The following is a 26,254-nucleotide window of genomic DNA, read 5'->3' as shown; positions in this document are numbered from 1 at the left end:
AAAATTATCTTTTTTTCCCCTGAATGAGCCCTTGTGTAAACATCCAAAAGCCCTGGGCTGGGTCCACCATTTTGAATATGATGCCAGCAGACCCCAGCAAGCTCAAAGGTGTCACTAAAGTGACACGTTATAGCTGAGTAAATACTAGTAGATTTTTGAACAATTATACATACAGTAGTATGAAAATTGTCCGAACATTCGATGACTTGTTGAAAATTCTCATCTTCAAGATTACGTTTGCGTTTACTGTTAGGTTTTTGGTATGAGTGGAATTTCCGAAGTAAAACTTACCTTTTTGAAATTTGTATGTTCAAAAAATTGTTTTCCACCCTGCTCCTTTGGTTTTCAACCGCAGTGACGAGAATGCTCAAAGTTAATTTGACCCTACTGATAATTGGAACACTGAACAAACATTCTTAAATTTAGAAGGAAATTCTACAAGTGTATGGCCAGCTTCAACTATTATCCTTTATGCTTCCCACTGCAGCTACAATAAAGCAGTACTTAACGCTCTCAATTAACATGAACTGTTTTTAACTCTTTTTACTGCTAGCCTTAGTAAGTAGATGGGAATTTCTATTTACTTGTTTTAAATTAAGAACATTTTAAGATAAATTGATAAAAGCACCAAATACTCACCTGCGGTGCATTTTTGTTGCGTTTTTTTAAGCTTATGTCCAAGTTTCACAGGTGCATGCTGGGAGTCGGGAATCAAGAAAACTCACCAAAAAATATGATATGCGTTTTTAAGCACATCAGTGTGAAAGGAGTCATAAAGGTTATGTAGAGAGGTGTATAAAGGTTAATTAATAACCATTACCAGAAGAGAAAAGGGCTAAGACCTGCAAGGAGGGGGGGGCTTTTCTAGGGTATTGACTAGTCCAATCTTTTTAGTAGGTTTCTAAGACACATTTCAAATGAATAAAATATAATTTGTGGACATATGCACTTAGTTGTTGTTCAAAATACTTTGACTTTAAATTTTTTAGGTTGTCAACTGGGTCCCTGTAAGGTCCTTTGAACAGATCCATATAAAACATGTTTGCATTTGCTTGCAATAAGATCTTGGTCTTTATATTGCAATAATAACATAAAATGCCTTAGGTGTGCGTGTTACTTTATACCTGGACACTGTTCTTTGTGTATGGCATACATTGCTAGTTTACAGTGGAATATGTTGAAAAATGATTTGACTACCTTTTACTGTGTGTATATCTTCAATTTTAGGCTGTAACTCAAATCTGTTTAATTACTTGTGTCCCAGATGCTGTTTGGCTGACGCAACTGGTTTTAGTGTTGCACTGGGAACAGTGTCCAGCAATAAACCCACAAGTTGATTGTTTCATTCTACAAACCACTCCATTGGAGTGCGCTGTAGAAACAAATGTTAAAACAATGCGTCTTCTGTTTTACATTGAGGGTGTAGTGACATCACACCACTTCCTGTTAGTACAGAGGGCGGGGCAGAGCTGTTACAGGCAACCCTGTCCAGCTTCTTCTTGGAGCAGCAGGTCCCTGCTTTAGTCCTCTGTGTGTGTGTGTGTGTGTGTGTGTGTGTGTGTGTGCATAATATACCTTACGTTTGTTTATAAAATACTCCATCGTATTCTCTTCCTAAAATGAATCCCCCGGTCACAACAGTGGTGTCAGATGATCTGGATATCATTTGCTTTCATTTATTTGAGCAGTTGATGAGACACCACAAGATAATTCGAGTTTTTGGAAAAAATCCATGAAATTGCTATTGTGCTAATTTTTGTGTTCTTGTCAACCCTACTAGTTCATCTCCTAATGCCATGCTAACATTTTATGCACACTGTCTCCCCTCCTCCCTCCCACATGCATTACAATGTAGTGCTGAATGGGGATTAAAGCTCTCCTAAAATAAAACTCATATGCTTGAGCTTTACCTTGACACTACATTGCATAGGTCACACTAATGTCATAATTTGATCAGGAGACTAGCAGGGAAATTTTTTTTATTTTTTAATCCAAATAAAGATAAGTTAAAGCCCAGTGGGTACCACAAAAATATTGTGTGAAACCATGTTGCCAAAGGCTAATAAAGAAATGCTTTGCTACTTAATAAGGAAAACTGGTTTGGGGATCTGGGCATAATTAAACTTTATTGCAGCAATAAGCTTGTGTGTATAAATACACATATATGCCGTGGTTGTAATTTGTATACACTGTCATATTTCTCTTATTTTTAATTTAGTTTATTTCTCAACAGTTGACCACAGCAGAGTAAAACTTGCACTGAAAATTCCTTCCTATGAATCGGATTACATCAATGCAAATTTTATCAAGGTATGTCTCATTAACTGTTCATCAAGTTGTATTTTTTCTTTTCTGCTGACTGTATTGTATTACTGAGCTAGGTTACACATGAAGTATTTATGCAGTTTGGGAATTGTTTTTAATGCATGATATTCTTATCGTGTATAGAGAAAACAAAGATCTGTTTCACCTTGGTGACGGTGCTTCTCCACTCACTGTAGCTATTTGTATATACTCGTCTTCATGCTTTATTCTTCACTAGCTAATTGTTTATATTAATGCAAATGTTTTTAAAGAGGTTTTTTATTTTTTACTATTACCTCACTGCATTTTCATTACTGTTTGCTGGGATGCATTTTACTAGGTGGTGGGGGTTGTTGTTCAGTATTTATATAGCGCCAACAGATTTATGCAGCACTTGACAATATGAAAGGGAGACAATACAGTAGAGATGCACAATTGTGGATAAAATAAAAAAACAGATTTTGGATTCTTTTTTCTTAAATTAAAGATCACGATTCTCACCGTAATGTCCTCTTTCACATAATAAAGTTAGTCAAATTTTTTTGTATTATTATACAGGATTTATGGAGTGCCGACAGTTTACGCAGCGCTTTACAACTTGAGGGTATACAGTATAAATGCAATACACTTTAATACAGTAGGAATCAGAGGGCCCTACTCATTAGAGCTTACAATCTAAGAGGGAGGGTCAAGAGATACAAGAGGTAATAACTGGGGGGGAAAATGGGCATTTGGAGAAAATATGATTCCCCCCCCCCAACAATTGCGTTTGAAATGCCACTGCGCAAATACAGTGTGACCTAAAGTATTGCAAAGACCGCCATTTTATTCTCTAGGGTCTCTGTTAAAAAAAAAACATATATATATATAATAGGCCTGCACGATATTGTAAAAGAAATATATTGCGATATTTTTTTTTCAACGATATATATATTGCGATATTGACTGAGCGGTGAGCGCCGTGAGCAGCAACACAGCAAACGAATTTCTGACCATACAGGGTTAATATGTTACTGTAGGGAATGGGATTCAGTGCAGACTGCAGCCTTGTACCATAGGGTTAATGTTACTGACACTGTAGGGATTGGAAAGGATGCTGGGAATGGAAATCATGAAGCATGCAGGCAGCCTTGTAAATTTTAATTGCAGATACAGGGCACTAGGCAGGTCAGGGTAAATATAATATGGTAAAATCAATTACTCAGTGACTGTGGAATCGATCAGATTAGACAGTGGTGGTGGTAGGAGGCTGGAGCGGTGGACTAGGAGCCGGGAAAGGATCACAGCACAGCCGCATACACTTACTCACTCGTGCACTGCAGCCCGCCCCACACGTTCAGTGAGTCTCACTCTCCGCCCTAGTTTTCTCAATGGCACATTCAGGGAGTCAATCATACCGTGAGTAGCGGCACATCGGAACCAATCAGGTGTGCAGGCACGCGTGATTGGTTAGCTGTGCAGCTAATCACGGCATGATTGGCTCCCTGAATGTGCCATTGAGAAAACTAGGGCGGAGAGTGAGACTCACTGAACGTGTGGGGTGGGCTGCAGTGCACGAGCGAGTCAGTGTATGCTCACCGCTGAAGTGTCCCGACTTCTCCCTGCCTAACACGGAAGTCTGTGAGTCCTCCTCCGAGTCCCTTCCCCCTGCCTATGCAAATATCGTGACCTCGGCGATATGAATATCGCCTACGGCCGCGAAACGATAGTCGATATCATATCGACTATCATTCAGCCCTAATGTATAATGTTTGGGGGTTCTAAGCAATTTTCTAGCAATAAATACTGATTTTAACTTGTAAGCGAAAAATCGATTTAACTACCGTATTAATCGTGCAGCTCTACAATAGTTACAATAAAATACGGGAGGATTAAGAGGGCCCTGCTCCGAAGAGCTTACAATCTAATGGGGGGAGAAGGTAGTACAAAAGGTTGTAATTGGTGAATGAACTGACGAAAGAGGTAAAAGATTAGTTGGAGTGATAGGCTTCCCTAGACAATCGAATCGAAGAATGTAGGTCATAATCTATATTGTAATTCCAAAACTTCAAGGTGTTTTTGGCTCTGTTTATTTGGACATCTGTTTGCGTTTGAGTTTTGGGCACTGTGCCGACTGTTAGAGCACACTGCCATGTTTGTGGAACTAGCTTGAGATCCGTGCTTGGTGACACGGTATATCCTTCTGCTGTAAGTAGCCACTTGAAATTGGGTAACCTATAGACATAAAGGGATATACTGTACCTGTTCTGGCATGATTTGGTAGTATAAGTTAAGTCATAGTGCCATGAAAACATTCCTTGCATCATACACGAAGCCTGAGTTTTTGACACAAGACAGATAGTTCAATGGATCCCTGCTTTATACACATACATCAGGCTCTTCCATATGCACTTTACAGCAGATGGAGGTCCTTCAGACCCCGGCCATCATTTTTACAATCTTGATAATATGCTCACTGTAGCATAGTTTTCAAGTTCTGGGCTAACATCCGTTAGACTTGGTGTGCCTGTTTTAGCACATCCTCGTCAAAGTTTAACCTGTACCCATGTGGTTATTTTGTACATTGATTGACATCCTGTCAGTTTGAACTAGTTATTGCTTTGCTTCTGGTGTTTTGTCCCTTTTGAACAGGACAACTAGTATTTCAAGAATCCATAAAATATTAAGAAAAATTTGAATCCACTTCTTTTTTTTTTTTTTTTTTGACATTGGCTTTATGGCATTCCCTGTACACACACACTCAGACTGGGACAGGTGAGACTTATATTAGAAGCCAGTTGGGCTATGCTGCATGCACATGTATTGACAAAAAACATCCTGAGATCAGCTAAAGCAAAATGGCTTTATTGTGCTTCTGTCAAGTCTGCATGCTGGTAATATGCTTCAACTTAGTGTTGTTGACTGTGCTGTGGTGCTGCTGTATTTTGAGGTCAAGAATCTGGATGTGCTGCGTGACCGGGATACTAGGATCACAAAAATGGCAACACCGAATTTCAAGCTTTCATGTTAATATGGTCAATATTCTGAGCTATGGCTTAATAGCTGTTTGAGCATAGCAAAAAATGTTTCAAGGTTTAGGCTATCTCAAGTATTGGGAGGTGACCTATAGAAATAATGTTAAAGATTCTCTGCACAGATTCGACCAGTAGCAAAAAGATTTTGGCAATGGGCTGTCAATGTTTTAGAAGGCCGTGGCTGTTGGCACCTGTCTGATCAGGATGAAGGTTGGGCATTAGGCTTTTGGTATGACTGAGATTAACCGTGCTTCAGTGACACACTGAACAAATGACACATGTACTTTAGTCTAGTCTGTGTAGCTGACACTGGATTATGGAGTACACTTTTAAATCTGACATAACCTTCTGGTTTAAAGGAAAAAATAAAAAAATTGGGAGTTTAAACCATTCCCATTCATGAACAAAACAGTTTGGCTTTGCCGAGAGCTTGTAGCTTTGAAGTCTTTCATTTTCAGTGTATGTGTGTCATATATTCAAGATTTCAGCCAAGCAAAGGCTCATCTGGCTTATATTATATTGAAAGCCTTTAGTTAAAATGAGCTATAGAGGATGAAATCACGAAAAAAATAAATAAAAACTTTTTGGTGTGGTTAGGGATTCCCTTAGAAGTTTTTTTTAGTTTGATTTTTTTCAGAATTTCCTTTCATCCTCTGGTTTTAGAGTAGTTACAAGTGGTTTTATACTCATTCACTATAGGTTCTTGACAATCTCATAAAGCGACTTTTAAAAGCAGTTATTTGTAAGACTAACACCTATTTTGTTCATAATGTTTTTTTAGATTCTAACATTAAATTGTCATTTGGACCCCTCATTGTCCACTCCTGGACTTTTTATATGAAATTGCTCAATTACTGCAGCAATGTGCCCATGAAGAGATTCTTTGCGCACCCCAGTCCTATCTCTGATTTACAGTCTCAACAGTACTCTTCTGGAGAAGCTGTTTTTGAGAAATTTCTCCAATTGACTAGGGTTGGCTAATATCTGATTTATGCAGTGCATACTACCTGCTTCACCTTCTCACTACACCTGCACAGTGTATGATCCCGGGCCCCATCTGAAAGCGTCAGAATGTTCTTCTTTGAGGGATTTATTAATTTAGCATCTCCCCCCTCCCCCCCAAATGAATGCACAAGTAATAAACATTAAGAGGTGTGTGCCCCCCCCCCCCTCACAGATACTCAAATGCTTCTTCAGCCCCAGTGTAAAAGAGAAGAATGGCCAAAGCTTTTTTTGGCCCTACTTTTCCTGTGGATCACAGGAGTGCAGTTCATTCTGCACTCTTTTGACCCGTTTTAAGATAGCGGGCTAAAGCCTGCTGTTGGCTTATGTCACTCAGAGGGTCCAGGCTGGGGAGAGATCCTAACTTTACATTCCGGATGCACCCTGGTCCAGCAGCTGGCTCAGCCTCTCAGCTGCTCCACGGGTAGACTGAGCCAGCTGCTCTTTCCCTTGTTGTAGTAAATCTCTGGAGTATTGTGCCTTAGTTGTGATGGCTTGACCACACTTACAGGGCAGTCCCAGGGGGTATACTCCCACTTCCTGCTATAGGAGTTCAGTTTTTTTTTTTCTTTTTTTGCCTAGTCAGGAGTAAAGACCTAGTTGCTTGCTGGGATCTCTGGTCCTAGCTTTTTTTTTTTTTTTTTAATTCTTTATAAGTATTGCAACAAGAAAAATACAGACAATAACAAATACCAGTCCTTGTTACAGGCGGGACGGCATAACAACCAAAAACATAAGCCACCCCCCCTCCCCCCAACGCCTGGGCAGCGCATCCAACAGAACGGAGTAATAGGGCCCTGAGGCGACTGGAGAGGAGCAGCCCACCCCCAGCCACCCTTCCATCCATAAAGGTACAGGATACAAATACATCACATTACAGCTGGATTATAGCATACAACTAAATAGTGGAGACATCCCCAGACTGAAAAACACTAGAGAAAGATTGGGCCTAAATGGACAACTACGGTGAAGTCGTTACCTAAATTAAACTATCCCACGGTCTCTGTAGATTCCACCCAAGCCTTCCACACCTTCTCAAATTTTCGGAGACAACCCCTGGGACACATAGGTAGCCTTATGCCAAGGTAGGACAGCATTCACCATCCCCTTCCAAAATTCCAACGAAGGAGGGGACACCTTCTTCCAGTGCAACAAGATAGCTTTCTTGGCATAGAATAGCAGGATAATCAATAGCGTCCTATGGCCACCGAAGGGACCACCTCCTCCACCTCCTTTTTTTTATTTTTTTTCTGTTCCTGTGAGAACTGCAATCAACTGCCAGACTGGGCGATGAACTGGATATCGTAGATCCAGTGCAGCTGCCATGTTGTGGCTGGCTGCTGTAATTTTCGGCGGCCATATTTGTGTAGTCCGGCGACCATTTTCTTGTAGTTTCACACTATAAGCGCCCATGTTTCTCTTACGTCCTCCGACAGTCGCCGCCATCTTCATATTCGTCACAATGGGGTATTAGACTTTGCTCCGTAGGAGTAGCTAGGCAACAGAATATGTCAATATTAAAGCTTTTAACATATCCCCACCCCAGGGGGTGGTCCCCTCAGTCTATACCCTCCTGCTTCCTGTTTCCTACTCCAGTTTCAATGTCTAGCTTGTCAGGAGTAACTGGATGTAGCTGGATGTCTCTATGCTGGGGCATTTTGTCTCAGCCTTTATCTTCTTTTTTGATTTTTTGTTTGAGTTTTTTCTCTCTCTTTACTTAGCTGTTCTTTTTGTCAGCATTAGTTAGTTCTTCTGATGAAGAGGATTCGTGCGGGCTGGGTCTCGGGCTGATCCCCCTGTTAGCAGGTTGTGGGTCAGTGGCTTCCCAGCCTGCCTTCGAGCGTTCAGCCAGGTAACGCTCCTGGCACAGTGAACGACCCATCCCTGTTCGGTGCAGGGATGATTGGTGAGGTGGCTACCTCACTGGACGCTGTGCGGTTTCTTAACCCCGATTTTTTTGCGTCCTGGATGCGAATCTCCCTGCCACATGTTTGCCTGTGCGGGTTCCCCACGCCATTAGGAGGTAAGTGTATCTATGTGGGGACCTGTCTGTTGGGGGGGGTGTCAGTCTGGGACTATTGAAATCCCTATCTCTCTGGCTGCATGCTGTGGGCTGCAAGGAGGGGGGCTGTGCTGCACTGTCTGTCAGTTTGTGTATGTGTGAACGGCTGTGTGCTGTGGGGCATGATTTTTATCATGTTTGGGGCACTTTCAGCGACCGCTGCGGCGGTCCGCCATGTTTTTACATGCTATGCTATGTTTGGTCCACCTCGCTGAGGTGGAGGAGCGGCGGTTTCGGCACCAAACGGCGCCATTTTGGCAGCGCTCGCTCCGGCCGCATGGTATCACTGCGGGCGGCCATTTTCTTGTAGCCTTCCATAGGCTTTCATGGAGCGCCCTGTGTTGCATCGCTTCCCCTCCCTGGGTGCACCGATCGAGGCAGCAGCGATGGTCTCTACAGGTTTTTACCTCCCTATCCCTTTATCCTTGCCTGTGTTGAGCCTTTTTCTCCCGGTGGGGGTAAAAATTGTGCCAGTGTGTGTGTGTGCGGTAGGCAGCGCTCGCCGCGCTTGTTTAAGGGGCAATAAACCCTTTATTTTCCGGCTTATCATTGGGGCAATGGATTCTCAGGGACACAAATTTCCTACCACTTGGTGGGTGACCAAGGGCTGTTTTCCCCCCCAGGGGGGGTTTTGGCTGCGGTTGTGGCTAATCTTGCTGCTCAGGTGCTAATGCTTGTGGCTGTTCAATCCACACAACGACCCAGAGTTTTCAATCTCCTCTGATCAGAGGGTGCTGGTGATGGGGCTGCTATAGCTGGGGTCTCCTTATCGGGGTCCCGTTCCTCCCTGGGTCTTGTGGGGTCCGAGGTGGAGGCTGAGGTAGAAGGGGTGGATTATTCTCCCCCTGGCTCGCCTGAAGAGCTTGCACTCATGAATGACTTGGTTGCTTCTATCAAGCAAACACTGCGTTTACGGGTTGAACCACGTCCCCCTGCTGCCCTGGCAGCTTATGGGACGCAGAAAAGACGCAAGACATCGCAGGTCTTTCCCTGCACTGATGATTTTCAGCGCGCTGTTAAGGAACAATGGCGCAGTATACGCAAGCCTTTTGCTGTACCAAGTAGGTTCAGGCTGCATTATCCTTTCACGCCCGCTACTGATGAATAGGTCCACTGCGATTCCTGCAGAGGATACCTCGGTGTTCCGGGATGCTACGGGCAGGAGGCTGGAGTCTCTTGCCCGTCATGCTTACTCTATTACGGGTTCTATGCTAAAGGCTCTATTTGCTTCGCTTAGGGCAGCCCAGGCTGTCGCGAATTGGACGCAGGCACTCAGGCGCGTCCTGGTGGCTGATTCAGCCTCACCGGCGACATTGGATATGGTGGATAAAGTCCATCAGGGTGTCGTGTATTTGTGTGATGCGGCCCTGGATATAGTACCATTGGCTGCACGTGTACACAGTGTGGCGGTATTGTCTCGCTGCCTGGTTTGGTTGAAGTGTTGGTCTGTGGACCAATCTTCACGCAAGACATTAGCCAATCTGCCCTATGATGGATCTCGCCTTTTTGGCGAATCCTTGGATGCACTGATAAAGGGGGTCACGGCTGGTGAGAGCACGCTCCTGCCCCGATCCCACCAGGCTAAGGCTGCTCATGGTAAGTAGCATGCTTCTTTTCGGCCCTCTCAGGGGTCCTTTCGTGCCTTTCGGTCGCCCTATAGGGGAGAACCATTCAAAGGCCAAGGCTCCCAAAAGAAGCCGTGGTCGGGTAAGCATAAGTCCGGCCAGTCCGGATCCGCTGCCCATAACAATGCGGCCTGAAGGGGCACCCTCCCCCAGTTCTGGGGTGGGGGGACGCTTGCTCGGTTTTTCTTCAACCCTGGTTGGCCCGTGTTCGGGACAGGTGGGTTCAGGAAATCGTTCGTTCTGGCTACAAGATCGAGTTTTCTCTCTCGGCCGGAGAGCAGATTTTTTCCCTCAGGCGGTTCCGGTGCCTCATCGGGACAGATTTCGGGGGTTCTCTTCCAATCTGTTCTCTGTGCCCTGGAAGGAGGGCAGGGTGCATCCTATTCTGGACTTACAGGCTCTGGACCGCTTTGTGCGGGTTCGCAAGTTCCGCATGGAATCCCTGCGGTCGGTGGTGGCTGCCCTGTTTCCGGGGGAATTCATGGCTTCCATCTACTTGAAGGATGCGTGCCTTCACATCCCGTTTTTCGAGGGTCACCAGAGGTACCTTCGGTTCGCCATTGCGGAGGATCTCTACCTATTCGTGGCGTTACCTTTTGGTCTCGCTTCGGCTCCACGGTTTTTTCGCCAAGGTGCTTGCACCGGTTTCTGGTTTTGTTGAGAGCCCAGGGCATCTCTGTCCTGGGGTATCTGGAAGATGTTCTGGTTCGGTCTGCGACCAGCCAGGGTCTGGAGGAGGACCTGTCCATCACGATGCTGACTCTACAGGAGTTTGGTTGGACGATAAATTTTCCAAAGTCGACGCTGTGTCTGTCGATTCGTCTTCCCTACCTGGGAATGTTTCTGGACTCGGTCCAGGCGGAGATCTTCCTACCGGACGACAAACTCAGGACTCTTCAGGAAGGAGTCAGGTCCCTCAGGGACGTTCCGTGCTCGTCACTCCGGACGAGCATGAGATGTCTGGGATTGATGGTCTCGGCTTTCGAGGCGATTCTCTTCGCCCAGTTTCACACGCGGGTCTCCAAGCGGAGATCCTGTCCAGGTGGGACGGGTGACCGCTATCTCTGGATCTCCAGATTTTGTTGGGCCATCGCACCAGAAGGGATCTTCTGTGGTGGCTCCAGTCCCCGGCGGTGTCGGGGGGGCAAGTCTTTTCGTCCTCTCTCATGGACGGTGGTCACCACGGATGCCAGCCTGTCGGGCTGGGGTGGTGTTCTGGGCGTTCTGTCCGCCCTGGGAACTTGGTCAGGGGAGGTCTCCTCCCTTCTGATCAACATTCTGGAATTGCGTGCGATGAATCTCTGCCTTCAACGTTGGCCGGATGGGCTGCAGGGCTGTCCGGTTCGGGTGCAGACGGACAATGCCACGGCGGTGGCTTACGTCAATCACCAAGGGGGCACCAAGAGAGCCCGAGCGGCTCGGGAAGTGGCCGACATTCTGTCTTGGGCCGAGACACCCGTCCTGGCGATATCGGCGGTTCACGTTCCGGGGGTGGATAACTCTCAGGCGGATTATCTGCAGCCTCCAGTCCCTGGACCAGGGGGAATGGTCCTTCCACCCGGATGTCTTCCAGATGTGGTGCGCGAAGTGGGGTCTTCCGGAGGTAGACCTGTTCGCGTCTCGTCTGAACAGCAAGGTGAAAAGATTCGTGGCAAGGCCGCGCGATCCTCGGGCAGACGCGTCAGACGCGTTGGTAGCTCCGTGGCATCAGTACCGACTGATGTATGCGTTTTCACCGTTTCAATGGCTGTCCAGGTTCCTTCGCAGGTTGCACTCGGAACCAGTACACAGTGATTCTTGTGGCACCGGACTGGCCTCGCCGGTCCTGGTGCGCAGACCTCGTGCATTTGGCGGTCGACGCCCCGTGGCGTCTGCCTCTTCGAGAAGATCTCCGGTCTCAAGGGCTGATATTCCATCCTGCTTTACAGTCGCTGGCTTTGACGGCCTGGCTGTTGAAACCAAGGTCCTGAGGGATAGGGGTCTCTCCCTTGAGGTCAATTCACACTTTGATCGATGCGAGAATTTTCCTCGGGGAAGGTCTATTACCGTACTTGGAAGGCCTATTTTGCCTGGTGTGAGTCCAGGGGGTTTTCACCTCGCCCGTACTCTGTGTCTAGGGTGTTGTCCTTCCTTCGAAAGGGTGTTGCCAGCGTTTGGCGCTGGCTACGATCAAGGGTCAGGTGTCTGCGATGGCTGTTCTTTCAACGTCCTATGGCATCTAACTCCTTGGTTGGCACTTTTGTTCAGGGGCATCTGGTCCCTCCTAGGAGGGTGCCTCTGCCTCCTTGAGACTGGAATCTTGTTCTGTCCGTGTTACAACATGGTCCTTTTGAACGGATCGGGTAGATCTCGTTGTCTATGTTGTCCAAGAAGGTCACCTTTTTTGGTGGCGATCACTTTGGCTCGCAGAGTGTCGGAGCTGGCAGCTTGTCCTGCAAATGTCCGTATCTGGTCACTCACTTGGTTAAGGTGGTCTTGCGACCTAACCCTTCTTTTTTTCCGAAGAGGGTTTCGGAATTTCACCTCAATGAGGACGTTGGCTTGCCTTCGCCTTGCGCGAAGTCTAAACATCCGATGGGGGTGGAGTTGCACTCCTTGGATGTTTGGGCGATTAGGATTTACCCAACATCGTCTGAATCTTTTCGCAAGTCGGATTCTTGTTTGTCCTTCCGGGGTCCTCAGAAGGGCGTAGCGGCGTCGGCTTCTGCCGTCGCCAATTGGTTCACAGGCCATTGAACAGGCCTATGCCTTGCAGGGAAAAGTTTCCCCTATGCCTGTGGAGGCGCACTCTACCAGGTCTCGGAGTACGTCTTGGGCCTGTCGTCATGGGGCTTCTGTGGCCCGGATGTGTAAGGCGGCGACTTGGTCGACCGTGCACACCTTCACTCTATTCTACGGAGTGTTTGTTCAAGCATCGGCAGATGCTTCCTTTGGCCGCAAGGTTCTTCTTGTTTTGGACCTTTGGGCTGTTTGGGATTTCTTTTTATCCCTGGGTTATTTGTTTTTTTCCTGGGTTATTGCTCCCATTGAGCAAGTTTTTTCTCATGTTGCCCAGCTGGTTTCCTTCCTTTGGTAAGGTTCCTTTCTTTGATGTGGAGACTTCGTTGCCTTTAGGCGCGGCTGCGTTTCCCACCCCTCATGTTTGCACTGCTTTGGGACGTCCCCATTGTGACGAATATGAAGATGGCGGCGACTGTCGGAGGACGTAAGAGAAAACGGAATTTTTGTAAAATCCTACCTGTAAAATTCCTTTCTCTGAGTCCTCCGACAGTCGCCGCCCCCGCCCCTCTTTTGGGGTTTAGGTACTCTACTGCTATTCCACTGAAACTGAAGTAGGAAACAGGAAGCAGGAGGGTATAGACTGAGGGGACCACCCCCTGGGGTGGGGATATGTTAAAAGCTTTAATATTGACATATTCTGTTGCCTAGCTACTCCTACGGAGCAAAGGTCAATTACCCCATTGTGACGAATATGAAGATGGCGGCGACTGTCGGAGGACTCAGAGAAAGGAATTTTACAGGTAAGATTTTACAAAAATTCAGTTTTTTGGAGACTATGGGGGAGGTGATTCAGCGGTTGGCCTCTAGTGGCAGTTCTATGAACTTCCTCTTGCTCTCTGATCACTGCACGGCGTACAGCCTGACACTCAGCGTCCGCATCTGTGAAGAGGGTGGTGAGTCCCTGATGGGATTATTTTGGCTCTATCTTGCTACCATAGCGATTTTGGTGTACTGGGACTTTTAGTAAAGCTGGGGCAGCGGTGGGTTGGTATTCTACATGGGCGTGTAGCAATTCTACACGGGCGTGTGCTGCGACCATTTCCTCTGAGGGCTCAGAAGAAGGGGCTCAGTCTCAAAATGTGTCAGCCATCTATTGAGAACGGTAGTTACAGATGTTGATTATTCCAGATGTTCGGATTGGATATGCTGTTTTATAAAATTTGTTAGCATAAACTCTTAACTAATAAAGCCTATCATGCAACTTATGTTGAATGACAAATACCATTTAATTAAAGTTGGGTTTTCCATGCATTAAAGTGGTTCTAAAGGCAAAATGTTGTTACCTTAAAGCTGAGTTCCGGCCACAAAATCGACATAGTTGACTTTGGGCCATCCGCTTGCTTCTAGTCACCTGAAAAAGAAATGGATAATTACGATATATATATATATATATATTTATTTTTTACTTTCCTTGTTATTGCAGGAAAATATACTTGCCTTTCTTCCACTTCCTCCCTCTGCGGCCACGGCCCGCGTTGTCACTTTCTCTTTGCATTGATTCCTGGGAGCTGAACGTCATCCCTCCCAGGAATCAATGCACCTGCACCAGCCCCACTTGTCACTTCCGGTGCGGCGCCTCATTCCCTGCTAAACAGCTTCTGGGCATGCCCAGAAGCTGTGGAGGGATGACGCGCGCACCCCGGAAGTGATGAGCGGGGCCGGTGCAGGCGCATTCTGGGAGAAGAGGACACGGAAGAGGACGCAGAAGAGGACACGCTGGCTTCAGCTGCCCACATCCGAGATGGCAGCGCTGGAGAAGAAATTTTCAAGGTAAGTATTTCTTCTAAAAGGTAAGTGCGTACTGGGACAGATCAGAGGCTATCAATTGTGGAATGTAGTAGCCCTGACTGCCCCGGGGGTATTTTCATTGAAAAATATATTTTTTTTTTTTTTGTGGCCAGAACTCCGCTTTAATGCATTCCCTACATTAAGGTTAAGAATTTTCCATTGGCTCTCCTCTCTCCAATCCCCCCCTTGGACCCTAAATACTTGCCTGCCTCCTCTCACTGAGCTATCGCTCTCCCCGTCCGCAGAACCGCTCCTAGAATTCCTGGTCTGACGCAGGCAGCAGCCGAGCCATAATCTCCTGCTGCTGTCAATCCAATCCTGTTAAGGGGGGCATGGCCGAGCTGTGCTTTGTGCGTCTATGGACGTGTGCAGCCTGACTCCGAAGTGCACCTGTGTCCCCATAGCAAATGGCTTGCTATGGGGACACCATTGGAAGATGGAGCTGGAGACTGCCAAATATGTGAGGGACTGGCTCTCTGCAGCATTGTTCCACAGAGAAGGCAAGTATAACCTCTTTTCTCTATCGCTCATTGACAGACGTAGTCCTCGGTGATACAGCACCTTCGGGTTATGTTGCCTCCACAGGAGCAGGACTAGACAGGAAATAAAATGCTCTGGCCACACCCTAGGGGCAGTCCCAGAGGGTATATCCTCTCTCTCTCTCTGCCTCAGCAAATCAGTTATTTTCTATCTTCTTTCAGAAACCTTTAGCTACCAAGTCCTTGGTGCGGAATTTCATCCAGGGGGTGCGGCACCTGGCTCCACCAGTCCGCGCGCCCTTACCGCCCTGGGATCTTAATTTAGTTTTGTCGGTTCTACAGAAACCTCCCTTTGAAAACATCAGGGAGATTCCCTTGTTTACTTTATCCCAGAAGGTGGCCTTCTTGGTGGCTATCACTTCTGCTCGCAGGGTGTCAGAACTGGCTGCATTATCATGCCAGTCCCCATACCTAGTGATTCATAGGGATAAGGTAGTACTTCATCCTAAGCCATCCTTTCTTCCTAAGGTGGTTTCAGATTTTCATCTGAATGAAGATATTGTACTACCTTCCTTGTGTCCTCAGCCCAAGCATCATCGGGAACATGCGTTGCATTCCTTGGATGTGGTTCGGGCAATCAGAGTATACCTGAAAGCTACGGAATCATTCCGTAAGACGGATTCACTTTTTGTGATCACGGATGGCCCCAGAAAGGGTTTGCCTGCATCTGCCGCGACCATTGCCAAATGGATTAGACAGACGGTGGTACAGGCTTATTCTATTAAGGGTCAGAGTCCTCCGTTCCCTGTTAGGGCGCACTCCACTCGAGCGCTCAGTACTTCCTGGGCCTTTCGCCATCAGGCGTCAGTGGTCCAGGTATGTAAGGCGGCCACCTGGTCGTCGGTACATACCTTTACAAAATTCTATAAAATTGATGTGACGGCATCGGCGGATGCCTCATTTGGCCGCAAGGTTTTGCAGGCCGCAATTTGAGGAGACCGGTGGTCTACCTCGAGAGTTTTTTTCTGTTTGAAAAATTTCTTTTTTGTTGAGTCTCATCATTAAGGATGAGCATTGTAAACTTCTAGTTGGCACCGGTTGGGCCTTCTAGATTAGGATTTGATTTCCATTTTCCCACCCCTCATTTGTGATACTGCTCTGGGACGTCCCGAAGGTGCTGTATCACCGAGGACTACGTCTGTCAATGAGCGATAGAGAAAAATGGATTTTTGTAAAATCTTACCGTAAAATCCTTTTCTCTTAGCTCATTGACAGACTTAGTCCCCGCCCCTCTGTTTTGGAGTTGGGTTGGGTTAAAATCTCTAAAGACTGCTTTTTGACATAACTGATTTGCTGAGGCAGAGAGAGAGAGAGGATATACCCTCTGGGACTGCCCCTAGGGTGTGGCCAGAGCATTTTAATTTCCTGTCTAGTCCTGCTCCTGTGTAGGCAACATAACCCGAAGGTGCTGTATCACCGAGGACTACGTCTGTCAATGAGCTAAGAGAAAAGGATTTTACGGTAAGATTTTACAAAAATCCATTTTTTATTATATTTAAAGTAGAATATGATACTGCTGGAATAAATATACTGCATGAGCATGTATTATATTTTAATGCTACATTTTTGATGATCCAATTTTTTTTCTTTTAACTGTATGTATTGAGACTAAAATGACATATGAATTGATTTGTCCTTTTTCTTTTCTAGGGTGTGTATGGACCTAAAGCATATATAGCAACCCAGGGACCACTGGCCAATACTGTAGTAGATTTCTGGAGGATGATCTGGGAGTACAGCATTGGAGTAAGTCTTTCTGCTTAGCCACCCGATGCCTCTCTGTGGGTCCTCAGTTTTTTTTTTTTTTTTTTTGCTAGTTTTGATATGGTAATAGGAATTTCTCTACCGTTCATTGATGGACACAGTCTCTGATGCATATCAGTATGGTTATACTTTCCCCTACAGGAGTAGGACACTAGGCAGGAAAAAAGTTCTGGCCACGCCTGTGGGCAGTGCCAGGGGGGAAAACCCTCTCTTCCTGCATAGGATGTCAGTTTTAATCTGCCTAGTTAGGATTAAGGACCTTGTTCCTTGCAGGTCGCATACGGCCGGGTCTAGGCCCGAGTCGCAGCGTTCCTATTTGGCCGATAGCCCCCCATTTCGGCGGATAGGGGTTCTGTCAGGAGATGACGCCCGCCTGTTCTGGTATGGTGAGTAAATGTTCCCCTCTCTTCGCCTGGCTGGTTTTGGGTTGGATGCGGGCCCTTCCCCCGGGATGATCGGACTCATTCCCGGGTACCCATCCGTCCTGTCACGCACCCCCCCTTCTACCTGCCCCCCCCTCACACTGGGGGCTTTTGGGCCTGCTCCCTGGAGCTGGGACCACGCTCGGGGCCGGATGTGGGGACGTGGAGTGTGGCGCCAGACGAACAATCGTGCAGGGGGGGGGGGGGAGGTGTCTCTGGGGCCTACCTGCCAATCGGTCCAATTTTTGGAGTCCGAGGGTCCTCAGCTGCTCTGCAGGCCGCACAGGGCCGCCATTTTCTTGTAGCCTCATGTGCTGAGATCGGCGGCCATCTTGGTACACCCAGCACGGCCATTTTGCGGTGGTTCTATGTAAGATTCAGCTTGGGAGTTCCTGGAGGTGTTTCTCCTATACCCTGGGCTATTTCTCAGATTGAGCTGCTGCTGCTGACACGTGCTGTGCAGACGTTCTGGGCCTCCTGCTGCATCTGGGTACAGTGAGTCTGGGGGTCGCTCTTGCTCTCTTTGTTGGGGGTCTTCGACGCGCTGCCTAGCTTCTGGGAGGCGCTGTAGCGCAGTGGGACTTTTTGAGAAAAAAAAAAAAAAAAAAACTTTTCTTCTTCTTCCTTTCAGCCTTTGCTGAACGGTTCCCCTGGTGCAACATAGACCCTACAGATCTTGTGTCCCTACCTGACCCCCTCGGGGAGGCTGCAGGGCCCTCCGGACCCCAGCTGTCTTCTGATACTATTTCGGTGGTCCTGGAAGCTTTTGTGTGTCCCAGACAGAGGTGGCCTTTAAAGGGCGATGTGCTCAGAAACGCCCTCCGCCTACCTTTGCCTCATCTGATGTCTCGGGTTCTGAGTCTGATTCAGCCACCGCAGACGCGGGTCCGCTACCTCGCGCCCTATCTTTTCTCATAGTGAAGATAACATTTCTACCTCCCCTGCCACGCAAGATAAGGCGCTGGTGGACGCACTCGTTTCTGTGCGTGAAAACCTAAAAATTGAGGATGCGACTGAGGCGCAGGTTAAGTTTGGCACTCACAAGCCATCCAGAGCGGCAAAGGTTTTTCCTTTTCCCGTGTATTTTGACGCCATGCTCAAAAAAGAATAGGACCACCCAAAGCGTTCCTCTGGGGTGCCTAAGCAGATTGTTAGGCACTACCCTTTTGAGGAGTCCCTGATAAAGAAGTGGACAGTGCCACCTATGGTGGACCCTCCGGTCTCCAGGCTGAATAAAGCTACCGTGATTCCAGTGGAGGATTCCCCCTTCCTTTAAGGATCCGGAGGATAGGAAGGTGGAGTCTGTGGCCCTCAATATGTACTCCCTGGCGGGCTCTGCACTGAGACCAGGGTTTACGGTTACTCTTGTTACTACGCCGTGACTTGGAAGGAAAATGTCTCCCTCCTGTCTTTGAGGAGCCGTTGGACCAGCTGGTGCAGGGGCTGCAATTTGTGTGTGATGGTGCGCTGTACACTGCTCCCATATTGGGCCGACTGTTGGTTTTGGCGGTGGTCCTCCGGGGTATACTTTGTGCTGGTCTGCGGATCAGACTTTGAAGGCCTTGACTGATCTGCCTTTTCAAGGAGATCACCTGTTTGGAGCTACTCTGGATGACCTCATTAAGGGTCTCACGGTGGGGGGGAAGAGTACCTTTCTTCCACAGGCTAACAAGGGTGAGGACCCTCGTTGCAGACGGGGGTCCCTCCTTTTTTCAGCACACAAGAAGTTTTTTCGTCCCTCAGGGTCAGTCGATAAGGCAAAGGCTTTCAAGGCTCCCTCGGGCGTTTCCAAGCAACCCTGGTCTAGCAAACAAAAGTCTGGTTTCTCCAGACCTGCGGACAAGACCACCTTGGCCTGAAGTTGCGCCCTCACCTGTATCTGGGGTGGTGGAGCGGGGGGGGGGGGCGTCTTTGCCAGTTTCCGGACCAGTTCTCGGCAGGTTGTCTGCTCAAGGAGTCTGGTCCCTGGAGGAATCCAGGTTACTGATCAATGTTTTGGAGCTGAGAGCGATCCGGCTTTGCCGAGTCCACTGGACCGAGTACCTGCAGGGTTGTCCAGTGCGCATTCAATTAGACAATGCCGTGGCCAATGTCAATCACCAAGGGGGCACCAAAGTGTCCTTGCGACCTTGGAAGTGGCAGGCATTCTTGGTTTGGCGGAAAGCTTTGTTCCAGCTCTCTCAGCTGTTCACATTCCAGGAGTGGAAAATTGGCAGGCGGATTACCTCAGTTGACAGGCCTTGGATGCAGGAAAATGGTTCCTCCATCCCGAGGTGTTCCAGCAGTTGTACCTTCGTTAGGGCACTCCAGATGTACATCTGTTGGCGTCTTGGGTCAACAGAAAAGTACAGAGGCTTGTAGCCCGCTCCCAGGACCCTCTGGCAGATGCCGCAGACGCGCTGTTGGCCCCATGGGGTCAGTATCGGCTGATCTCTATGCCTTTCCTCCTCAAGTTGCTGCCAAGACTTCTTTGCAGGATCGAGAGGGAAGGCATTCCGGTCATTTTTGTGGGTCCAGACTGGCCTCACCGAGCTTGGTAAGCCGACCTGGTCAGGCTAGTCGCAGATGCTCCTTGGATACTTCCTCTCAGGGAGGATTTACTGTCTCAACGGCCAAATTTCCATCCTGCTTTACAGTCGCTGGCTTTTACGGCTTGGCTGTTTAAAGCCAGGTGCTGAAGGACAGGGGGTTGTCTGCTTAAAGCAAGGATAGCGACTTCTCGGAAGATTTATCATTGTACGTGGAAGTCGTATATCGTGTGGTGTGAGTCTCTTGGGGCTCCCCCTCGCTCTTACTTGGTGGCTCGGATCTTGGCTTTCCTTTAACAGGGAGTTGATCAAAAGTTAGCCTCGAGTACAATCAAGGGTCAGGTTTTGGCCTTGGCAATTTTCTCCCAAAGGCCATTGGCCACCCATTCCCTGGTGTGTAACTTCATCCAGGGGGTGCGACACCTGGCACCTCCAGTGCGACCTCCGTTGCCACCTTGGGACCTTAATTTGGTGCGGTCGGTTCTTCAGAAACCTCCTTTTGAAAATATTCGGGAGATTCCCCTGCTTACCTTATCTCGGGAAGGTGGCAGTGGTGGGATTCAGCCGGTTCGCACTGGTTCCATAGAACCGGTTACTAACGTTCTGCGAGTTCGCAGAACCGGCTGAATCCCTCTGCACGTCCGAGCGCAGTACAATTGAATGTCCCGCGCTCGGACCGCGCAGCCGCAGACGTGGCAGCCAAGGAGCGGAGCAGCGCGCCCCGACCCGCCCATTCTGTGACAATAGCGAATGAGAATTCGCTATTGTCACACGGATCCTCCTCCTGGCCAATCAGGGAGCTGGTTCTCCCGCTTCCTGATTGGCCGAAAGGCAAACACCGTGCCATTGGACGAGGAGGAGGCGCCGCGGGCGGACTGAAGACTCGGAGATGCGGGGAGCCGGGGACTGAAGAGAAGCTGCGAGAGAGGTAAGTGCGGGGGATCGCTGGCACTCTGCAATCATTGGGGGCAATGTGTGGCTGTTACTCTGCAATCATTGGGGGCAATGTGTGACTGGCACTCTGCAATTGGGGGCAATGTGTGGCTGGCACTCTGCAATCATTGGGGGCAATGTGTGGCTGGTACTCTGCAATCATTAGGGGCAATGTGTGGCTGGCACTCTGCAATCATTGGGGGCAATGTGTGGCTGGCACTCTGCTATCATTGGCGGCAATGTGCATTGAAAGGGGGCATGCTGGTCTCTCTGCATTGAAAGGGGGGCACGCTGGTCACTGTGCATTGAAAGGGGGCACGCTGGTCATTCTGCTGGGAAAGTCGGAACTGGTTACTAAAATTTTTGAATCCCACCACTGGAAGGTGGCCTTCTTGGTGGCTATTTCTGCGTGCAGGGTGTCGGAACTGGTGGTGTTGTCCTGTCGCTCTCCCTACCTGGTGGTTCACAGGGATAAAGTGGTACTTCGTCTGGATGCGTCCTACCTTCCGAAGGTGGTTTCCAGTTTTCACTTAAATGAGGACATCGTTACCTTCTTTGTGTCCTAAGCCAAACCATCCTAAGGAATTCGCACTGCATACTCTGGATGTGGTTCGGGTAATCGGGGTGTACTTGGCGACTACTGAGTCTTTTCGAAAATGTCAGATTCGGTCTTTGTAATCACGGATGGTCCAAAGAAAGGGCTGCCGGCGTCTGCTGCGACTATTTCCAGATGGATCAGACAGACGGTTGTGCAGGCTTATTCAATTAAGGGTCAGGTTCCACCTTTCCCTGTTAAGGTGCATTCTACTCGGGAGCTTAGTGCTTCCTGGGCTTTTCGCCATCAGGCATCTGTGGTTAAGGTTTGCAAGGCGGCTACCTGGTCGTCTTTTTACACCTTTACCAAATTTTATAAGGTGGATATGCTGGCATCTGCAGATGCCTTTTTTTGGCTTCAAAGTTTTGCAGGCTGCTGTTTAGGGGGCTTTTTGGCCTTCCTTGGGGGGTGTGTTTACTGTTTCAGGTGGACTTCATCTTGCTATTCTGCGTAGTCCTATTTTGCCTGGTTGGCTACGTTTAGCCTTGAGGACTTGTTTTTTTCTGCTGTTCCCACCCCTCATTTTATGGCACTGCTTTGGGACATGCCTACTGATATGCATCAGAGACTGCATCCGTCAATGAATGATAGCGAAAACTGGATTTTTGACTTATCATGAAATCCTTTTCTCTTTAAGTTCATTGACTGACGCAGTACCCGCCCCTCTGTTTGTTTTGAGTTGGGTTGGTATTATTTCTCTGAAGGCCCGTACACACAATAAGAAAATCTGAAGGGAACATTCGTCCGACGACCGATCTGCCGATTTTCAGATTGTTAGTATGGTGTTTTCGACAGCCGACTCTGACTTTTCGGGCAAAAAAATCCTGATGTGCAGGCTATAAAATTTTTGTCCGTAATACAACGTCCGATTTTCGTCTCGTTAGTACAGATTATGACGGAAAAAAAATCTAAGAGCAAGACTAGGCATGCTCAGAGACGAAAGAACACGTACAAAGCAATCCAACACATGACATCACTTCTGAAGTAGAATTCTGTCGTACGGGAAAATTCGTATGAAAATATCCTCTTCACTTTCCACATCAAACTAGCATGCCACAGAAAACAGACGACAGATCGTTCGATAGTCTTATCGTGTGTACGGGGCTTAACACTGCTTTGATACAAAACTGACATACATCCTGTGCAGGAAAAGAGCAGGTATACCCCCTGGGAACCTTTTTTTTCTGCCTAGTGTCCTACTCCTTTAGGGGGCAGTATAACCCCATTGATATGCATCAGAGACTGCGTCCGTCAATGAACTTAAGAAGGATTTTACGGTAAGTCAAAAATCCTTTTTTTTTTTTCTTTCCATATGGAGAAATCTATGCTTAACTAGTTTATGATTTTTACTTTAGATTCTTCAGTCAATTCCTAACTTTTAATACAATATAAACTATGCATCTGGATCAGCACATCTTGGTAAAACCTTTCAGAGTCCTACCCGGACCCAATGCTGTGGGGATGGCCTGTACTTTTTTGCGTTGAGCACTGACTCCTGCATTGGCAGCTACCTCAGAACTTTGTTCAACGTGTGTAGTTAGCCACAGAATGCTATACAGGCCCAATGGTATGTTTTTACCTCTATGGAATACATGGACACACGATCAGGGTTGTAATAGGACAATGCCATGGCTATGTCCTACATCAGACACTAGGGCAGCACCAGGAGTCCTATATCAGAATGGCTGCTTTCTGTAAATATAGAATGGCTGCTTTCTGTACACATGTGCAGAATCTTGTGGTTTAAAGCCTGCTCAGATGCAGCTGCTTGTAAAAGATGCCTCGCGCAAATACTCTTTAAAGGAGGTGGTATCTTTGGTGGGTCACATGACATATGCCACAGGAGGAAAGGTGGTTCTTCCACAGTAGAAGTTTCCAAAATCCCCCTTCAGGGATTTCTACTGCCTCAAAATGCAAAGCACCTCAGCGCTCCAACCAGACTTTAACTACTAAGCTAAATTCAGCCCTTCCTTTCAATGCAAGACTTTGAAAACAAAACCCACCATGTCTTCCCCAAAGCCCTCTTCCAAATGAACAGGCACTCTCCTGAGAGTGGGCAAATGTCCGTTTCAATCTGATTTGTCCTGGGCCTAGATCCCTGAATAAAGTGCCTTCTAGTTTCAAAGTTCAGTATGGAATTCGCAGGGTCTGGTTTGTCTCTGAGATGAGGGGAATACCTGGCATCTGTAGAAATTTAAGATGCCTATCAACATGTTCCTATTTACTTAACTCATCAGCGCTTTCTTTGCTTCGGAGTAGGAGACAAAAATTTTTTCAGTTTTCCACACTGTCATTTGGCTTATCTTCTATGTCCCGATTTATACACAAAGGTACTTGTACCTCTTCTTACCCTCGTACTCAGGGCATTCAGGTCACATATTATCTAGATGACCATCTTCTGAAGGACCCCTCTCCCTTCCAGCTATCTATAAAATTCCACAGGAATTTTCAGACACTTAAGGCATTCAGTTGGGTAATCCACTTCCAAATATTATCTCTTTACCCTTCCCTTTATCTGGAGTACATGAGTCTCATTCTAGGAAAAACCAAATCAAGTCCTCAGAAAACTAACTGGCTTCTCCTATCCTGCTAGGGCCTTGAGATCAAGAAGCATCGCTCTGTGATTCTCCTATGAGTGGTCTGGGCCTTATGATGTCCGCCTCCTAGGCTGTTGCGTTTGCACAATTCTACTCAAGGAACACATCTTGGCATGGAACAGACCTGCTCCCTCTCTTGACCTGCCTATGCTCCTATCCAATCAAATACAGAACTCCCTAGCTTGATGGTTTCCAGCCCAGCTTTTACAAAGTGGGAAGTAATTTACCTTGCCACTGAAAGGTAATAAAATGCCAGTTTCTGAGGGGGGGGGGAGGAGCATTCTAATTGCTCACAGTTCAGGGACCATGGTCACCCAAAGCCAAGTTCCCTTCTAACATCTTGGAGTTCAGAGTGGTTAAAAAAATGGCTCTACAACACTGGAACCCCCTTCTTCAGGTACACTTGAATCAATCACCAAAGGGGCACTCAATGTCATATAGTTTTAAAGGAAGCAAGCTTAATTAACTCATGGGTGAAAAAACACTGTTCAGTGATCTGGCAACATCCCTGGAGTGGACAATCGGAAGGCAGATTAATTCAGTCGTCACTGCCTATACCGAGGGGAATGGACCTTTCACCCCAACATCTTCAGTCTGATATTTTAAAGATGGTGGACTCCAGATGTGTTTTTATCCTTTCTTTCAAGACCAGTTACCTCTATTTATGGTCAGGACCAAGGATCCTCTAGCTATGGCACGCAATTACAATTCTTTGGACTTCAGGCTAATCTATGCCTTTCCTTTTGAGAATTTCTTGACTGCTTCCTAGAACCGAGATTCTTTTTTCACCAAGCTGGCCCAGAAGAACCTGGAACACAGACATATTCCAAATTCTGGGAGATGCTCCCTGACCTCTTGAAACAGACCAGACCTGTTGTCTCAAGGTCTCTCTTCCATCCTGCATCTCGGCATAGCTGTTGATGCCAAAGTATGGAGAGGAACAGAGAGGGTTCCTACTATCACATGAATGTGTGCTCACTGTACCAGAGCCCTAGGCATGCCCTAAACAACCCAGATTTGTAAGGACGTCACTTGATCCTCTTTGCAATACCTTTTTAAAGTACTACCAGGTGGACAGCCAATCTTCTGCAGATGCGGCTTTCATCTGCAAGGGTCTTGCAGCAGCAACCTGAGTTGGGTCAGTTGACCCTTGTTGTTGGGCCTGTTGGCACAGTTCTGTTTGCTTTGTTGCCCACCCTAGGTAATATTTACTTGGGGCTAAGCGTTTGGCTTGGCCACAACAAAGCTTCACAGACAGAGGCTTGCCCACGAGTTAAACGTCTCGCAGGGTTTCATACCAACGGACTGGGGTCTGAGTCGCAGCTGTCCCCTGGCCGGGGAGCATTACCTGCAACCATGGAAGGGCTAGTACGCCCCCCCCCCCCCTCTCCTGCTTTTTTGGTGTTGTTTTTTTTTTTGGATAGATGTGTGTAACCATCAGGGACGGTTGGACCTGCCTGCAGGTTCCCTCTTCCCATCCTTAAAAATCCCTCAGTGAGCTGGGCTTCCCCTACTCGCTTTGCCCCCTGTCATGACCTATTGTCTGGTGGGGGTCTCAGGGCAGAGGATGCAGCGGAGAACCCTGGGGTCTCTCCCCGCTATCCCCACTCTGTAAGGGTCCTGGGATAGTGTGTCCTGCCTGGCAGCATGCTGTAGTTGACGGCCATTTTCCCTTAGTCTGGCTTGTCTCCGGTTGGCGGCCATGTTTATGTAGTCTGATTATGTCACAGGGCCATTTTCCCTTAGTCCGGGAGATGCTGGAGACTACCAAAGCCTCGTGGGGGTGCCGAAGCTTCTCCTCTTCCTTCTCCGTTAATGGGGGGGTTAATGTCACACCCCCAGATCCATCTGCAGCAGCCAATTTAAAAAGTGCACTGGTAGACACATTTATCACTGCAGTGTGTGAGACTTAAAAATGGAGGGTGCGGCTAATTTAGCCACGGATACATAGGTCCCCTCGCACTCCAAAGGTGTTTCCTCATGTGCCCTATTTTTACAGGTTTTTCTGTAAGGAATGAGAACAACCAAAATTACCCTTTGTGGTCCCCAAATGTTTTGCTGTGCTTTTTTCGGTTTTTTTTTTTCCTTTAAAAAAAAGACTAGTCCACCAGTGGTGGACCCTCCTGTTTCCAGGTTGAAGAAATCTACCATGATCCCAGCAGAGGAATCCCCATCCTGTATGCACCTGGCTGACGGGTAGGTGCAGGCTGTGGCACGCAGCATGTTTTCTATGGCTGGTTAGACATTGAGGCCAGTCTTTGCCTCAGTCCTGGTGTCTCAGACTCTAACTGAATGGGCCA

General features: G+C 47.6%; 1 protein-coding gene across 2 annotated transcripts in view; it reads left to right on the top strand.

Moving 5' to 3' along the window:
• PTPN12 (protein tyrosine phosphatase non-receptor type 12) overlaps positions 1 to 26,254 on the top strand; it is a 187,582-nt gene that overhangs the window by 61,658 nt on the left and 99,670 nt on the right. For both annotated transcript variants that reach the window (XM_082254230.1, XM_082254229.1), the window contains exons 3-4: positions 2,234 to 2,310; positions 16,766 to 16,861. In XM_082254230.1, the coding sequence (XP_082110356.1) occupies positions 2,234 to 2,310; positions 16,766 to 16,861 (173 nt within the window). The remainder of the gene's footprint in view (positions 1 to 2,233; positions 2,311 to 16,765; positions 16,862 to 26,254) is intronic.

Source organism: Pelophylax lessonae (assembly GCF_965119305.1).
Source record: "Pelophylax lessonae genome assembly, chromosome: 4".
NCBI lineage: Eukaryota > Metazoa > Chordata > Amphibia > Anura > Ranidae > Pelophylax > Pelophylax lessonae.
The sequence above is the reverse complement of the archived record's forward strand: the minus strand, read 5'-3'. Positions and strand labels throughout refer to the sequence as shown.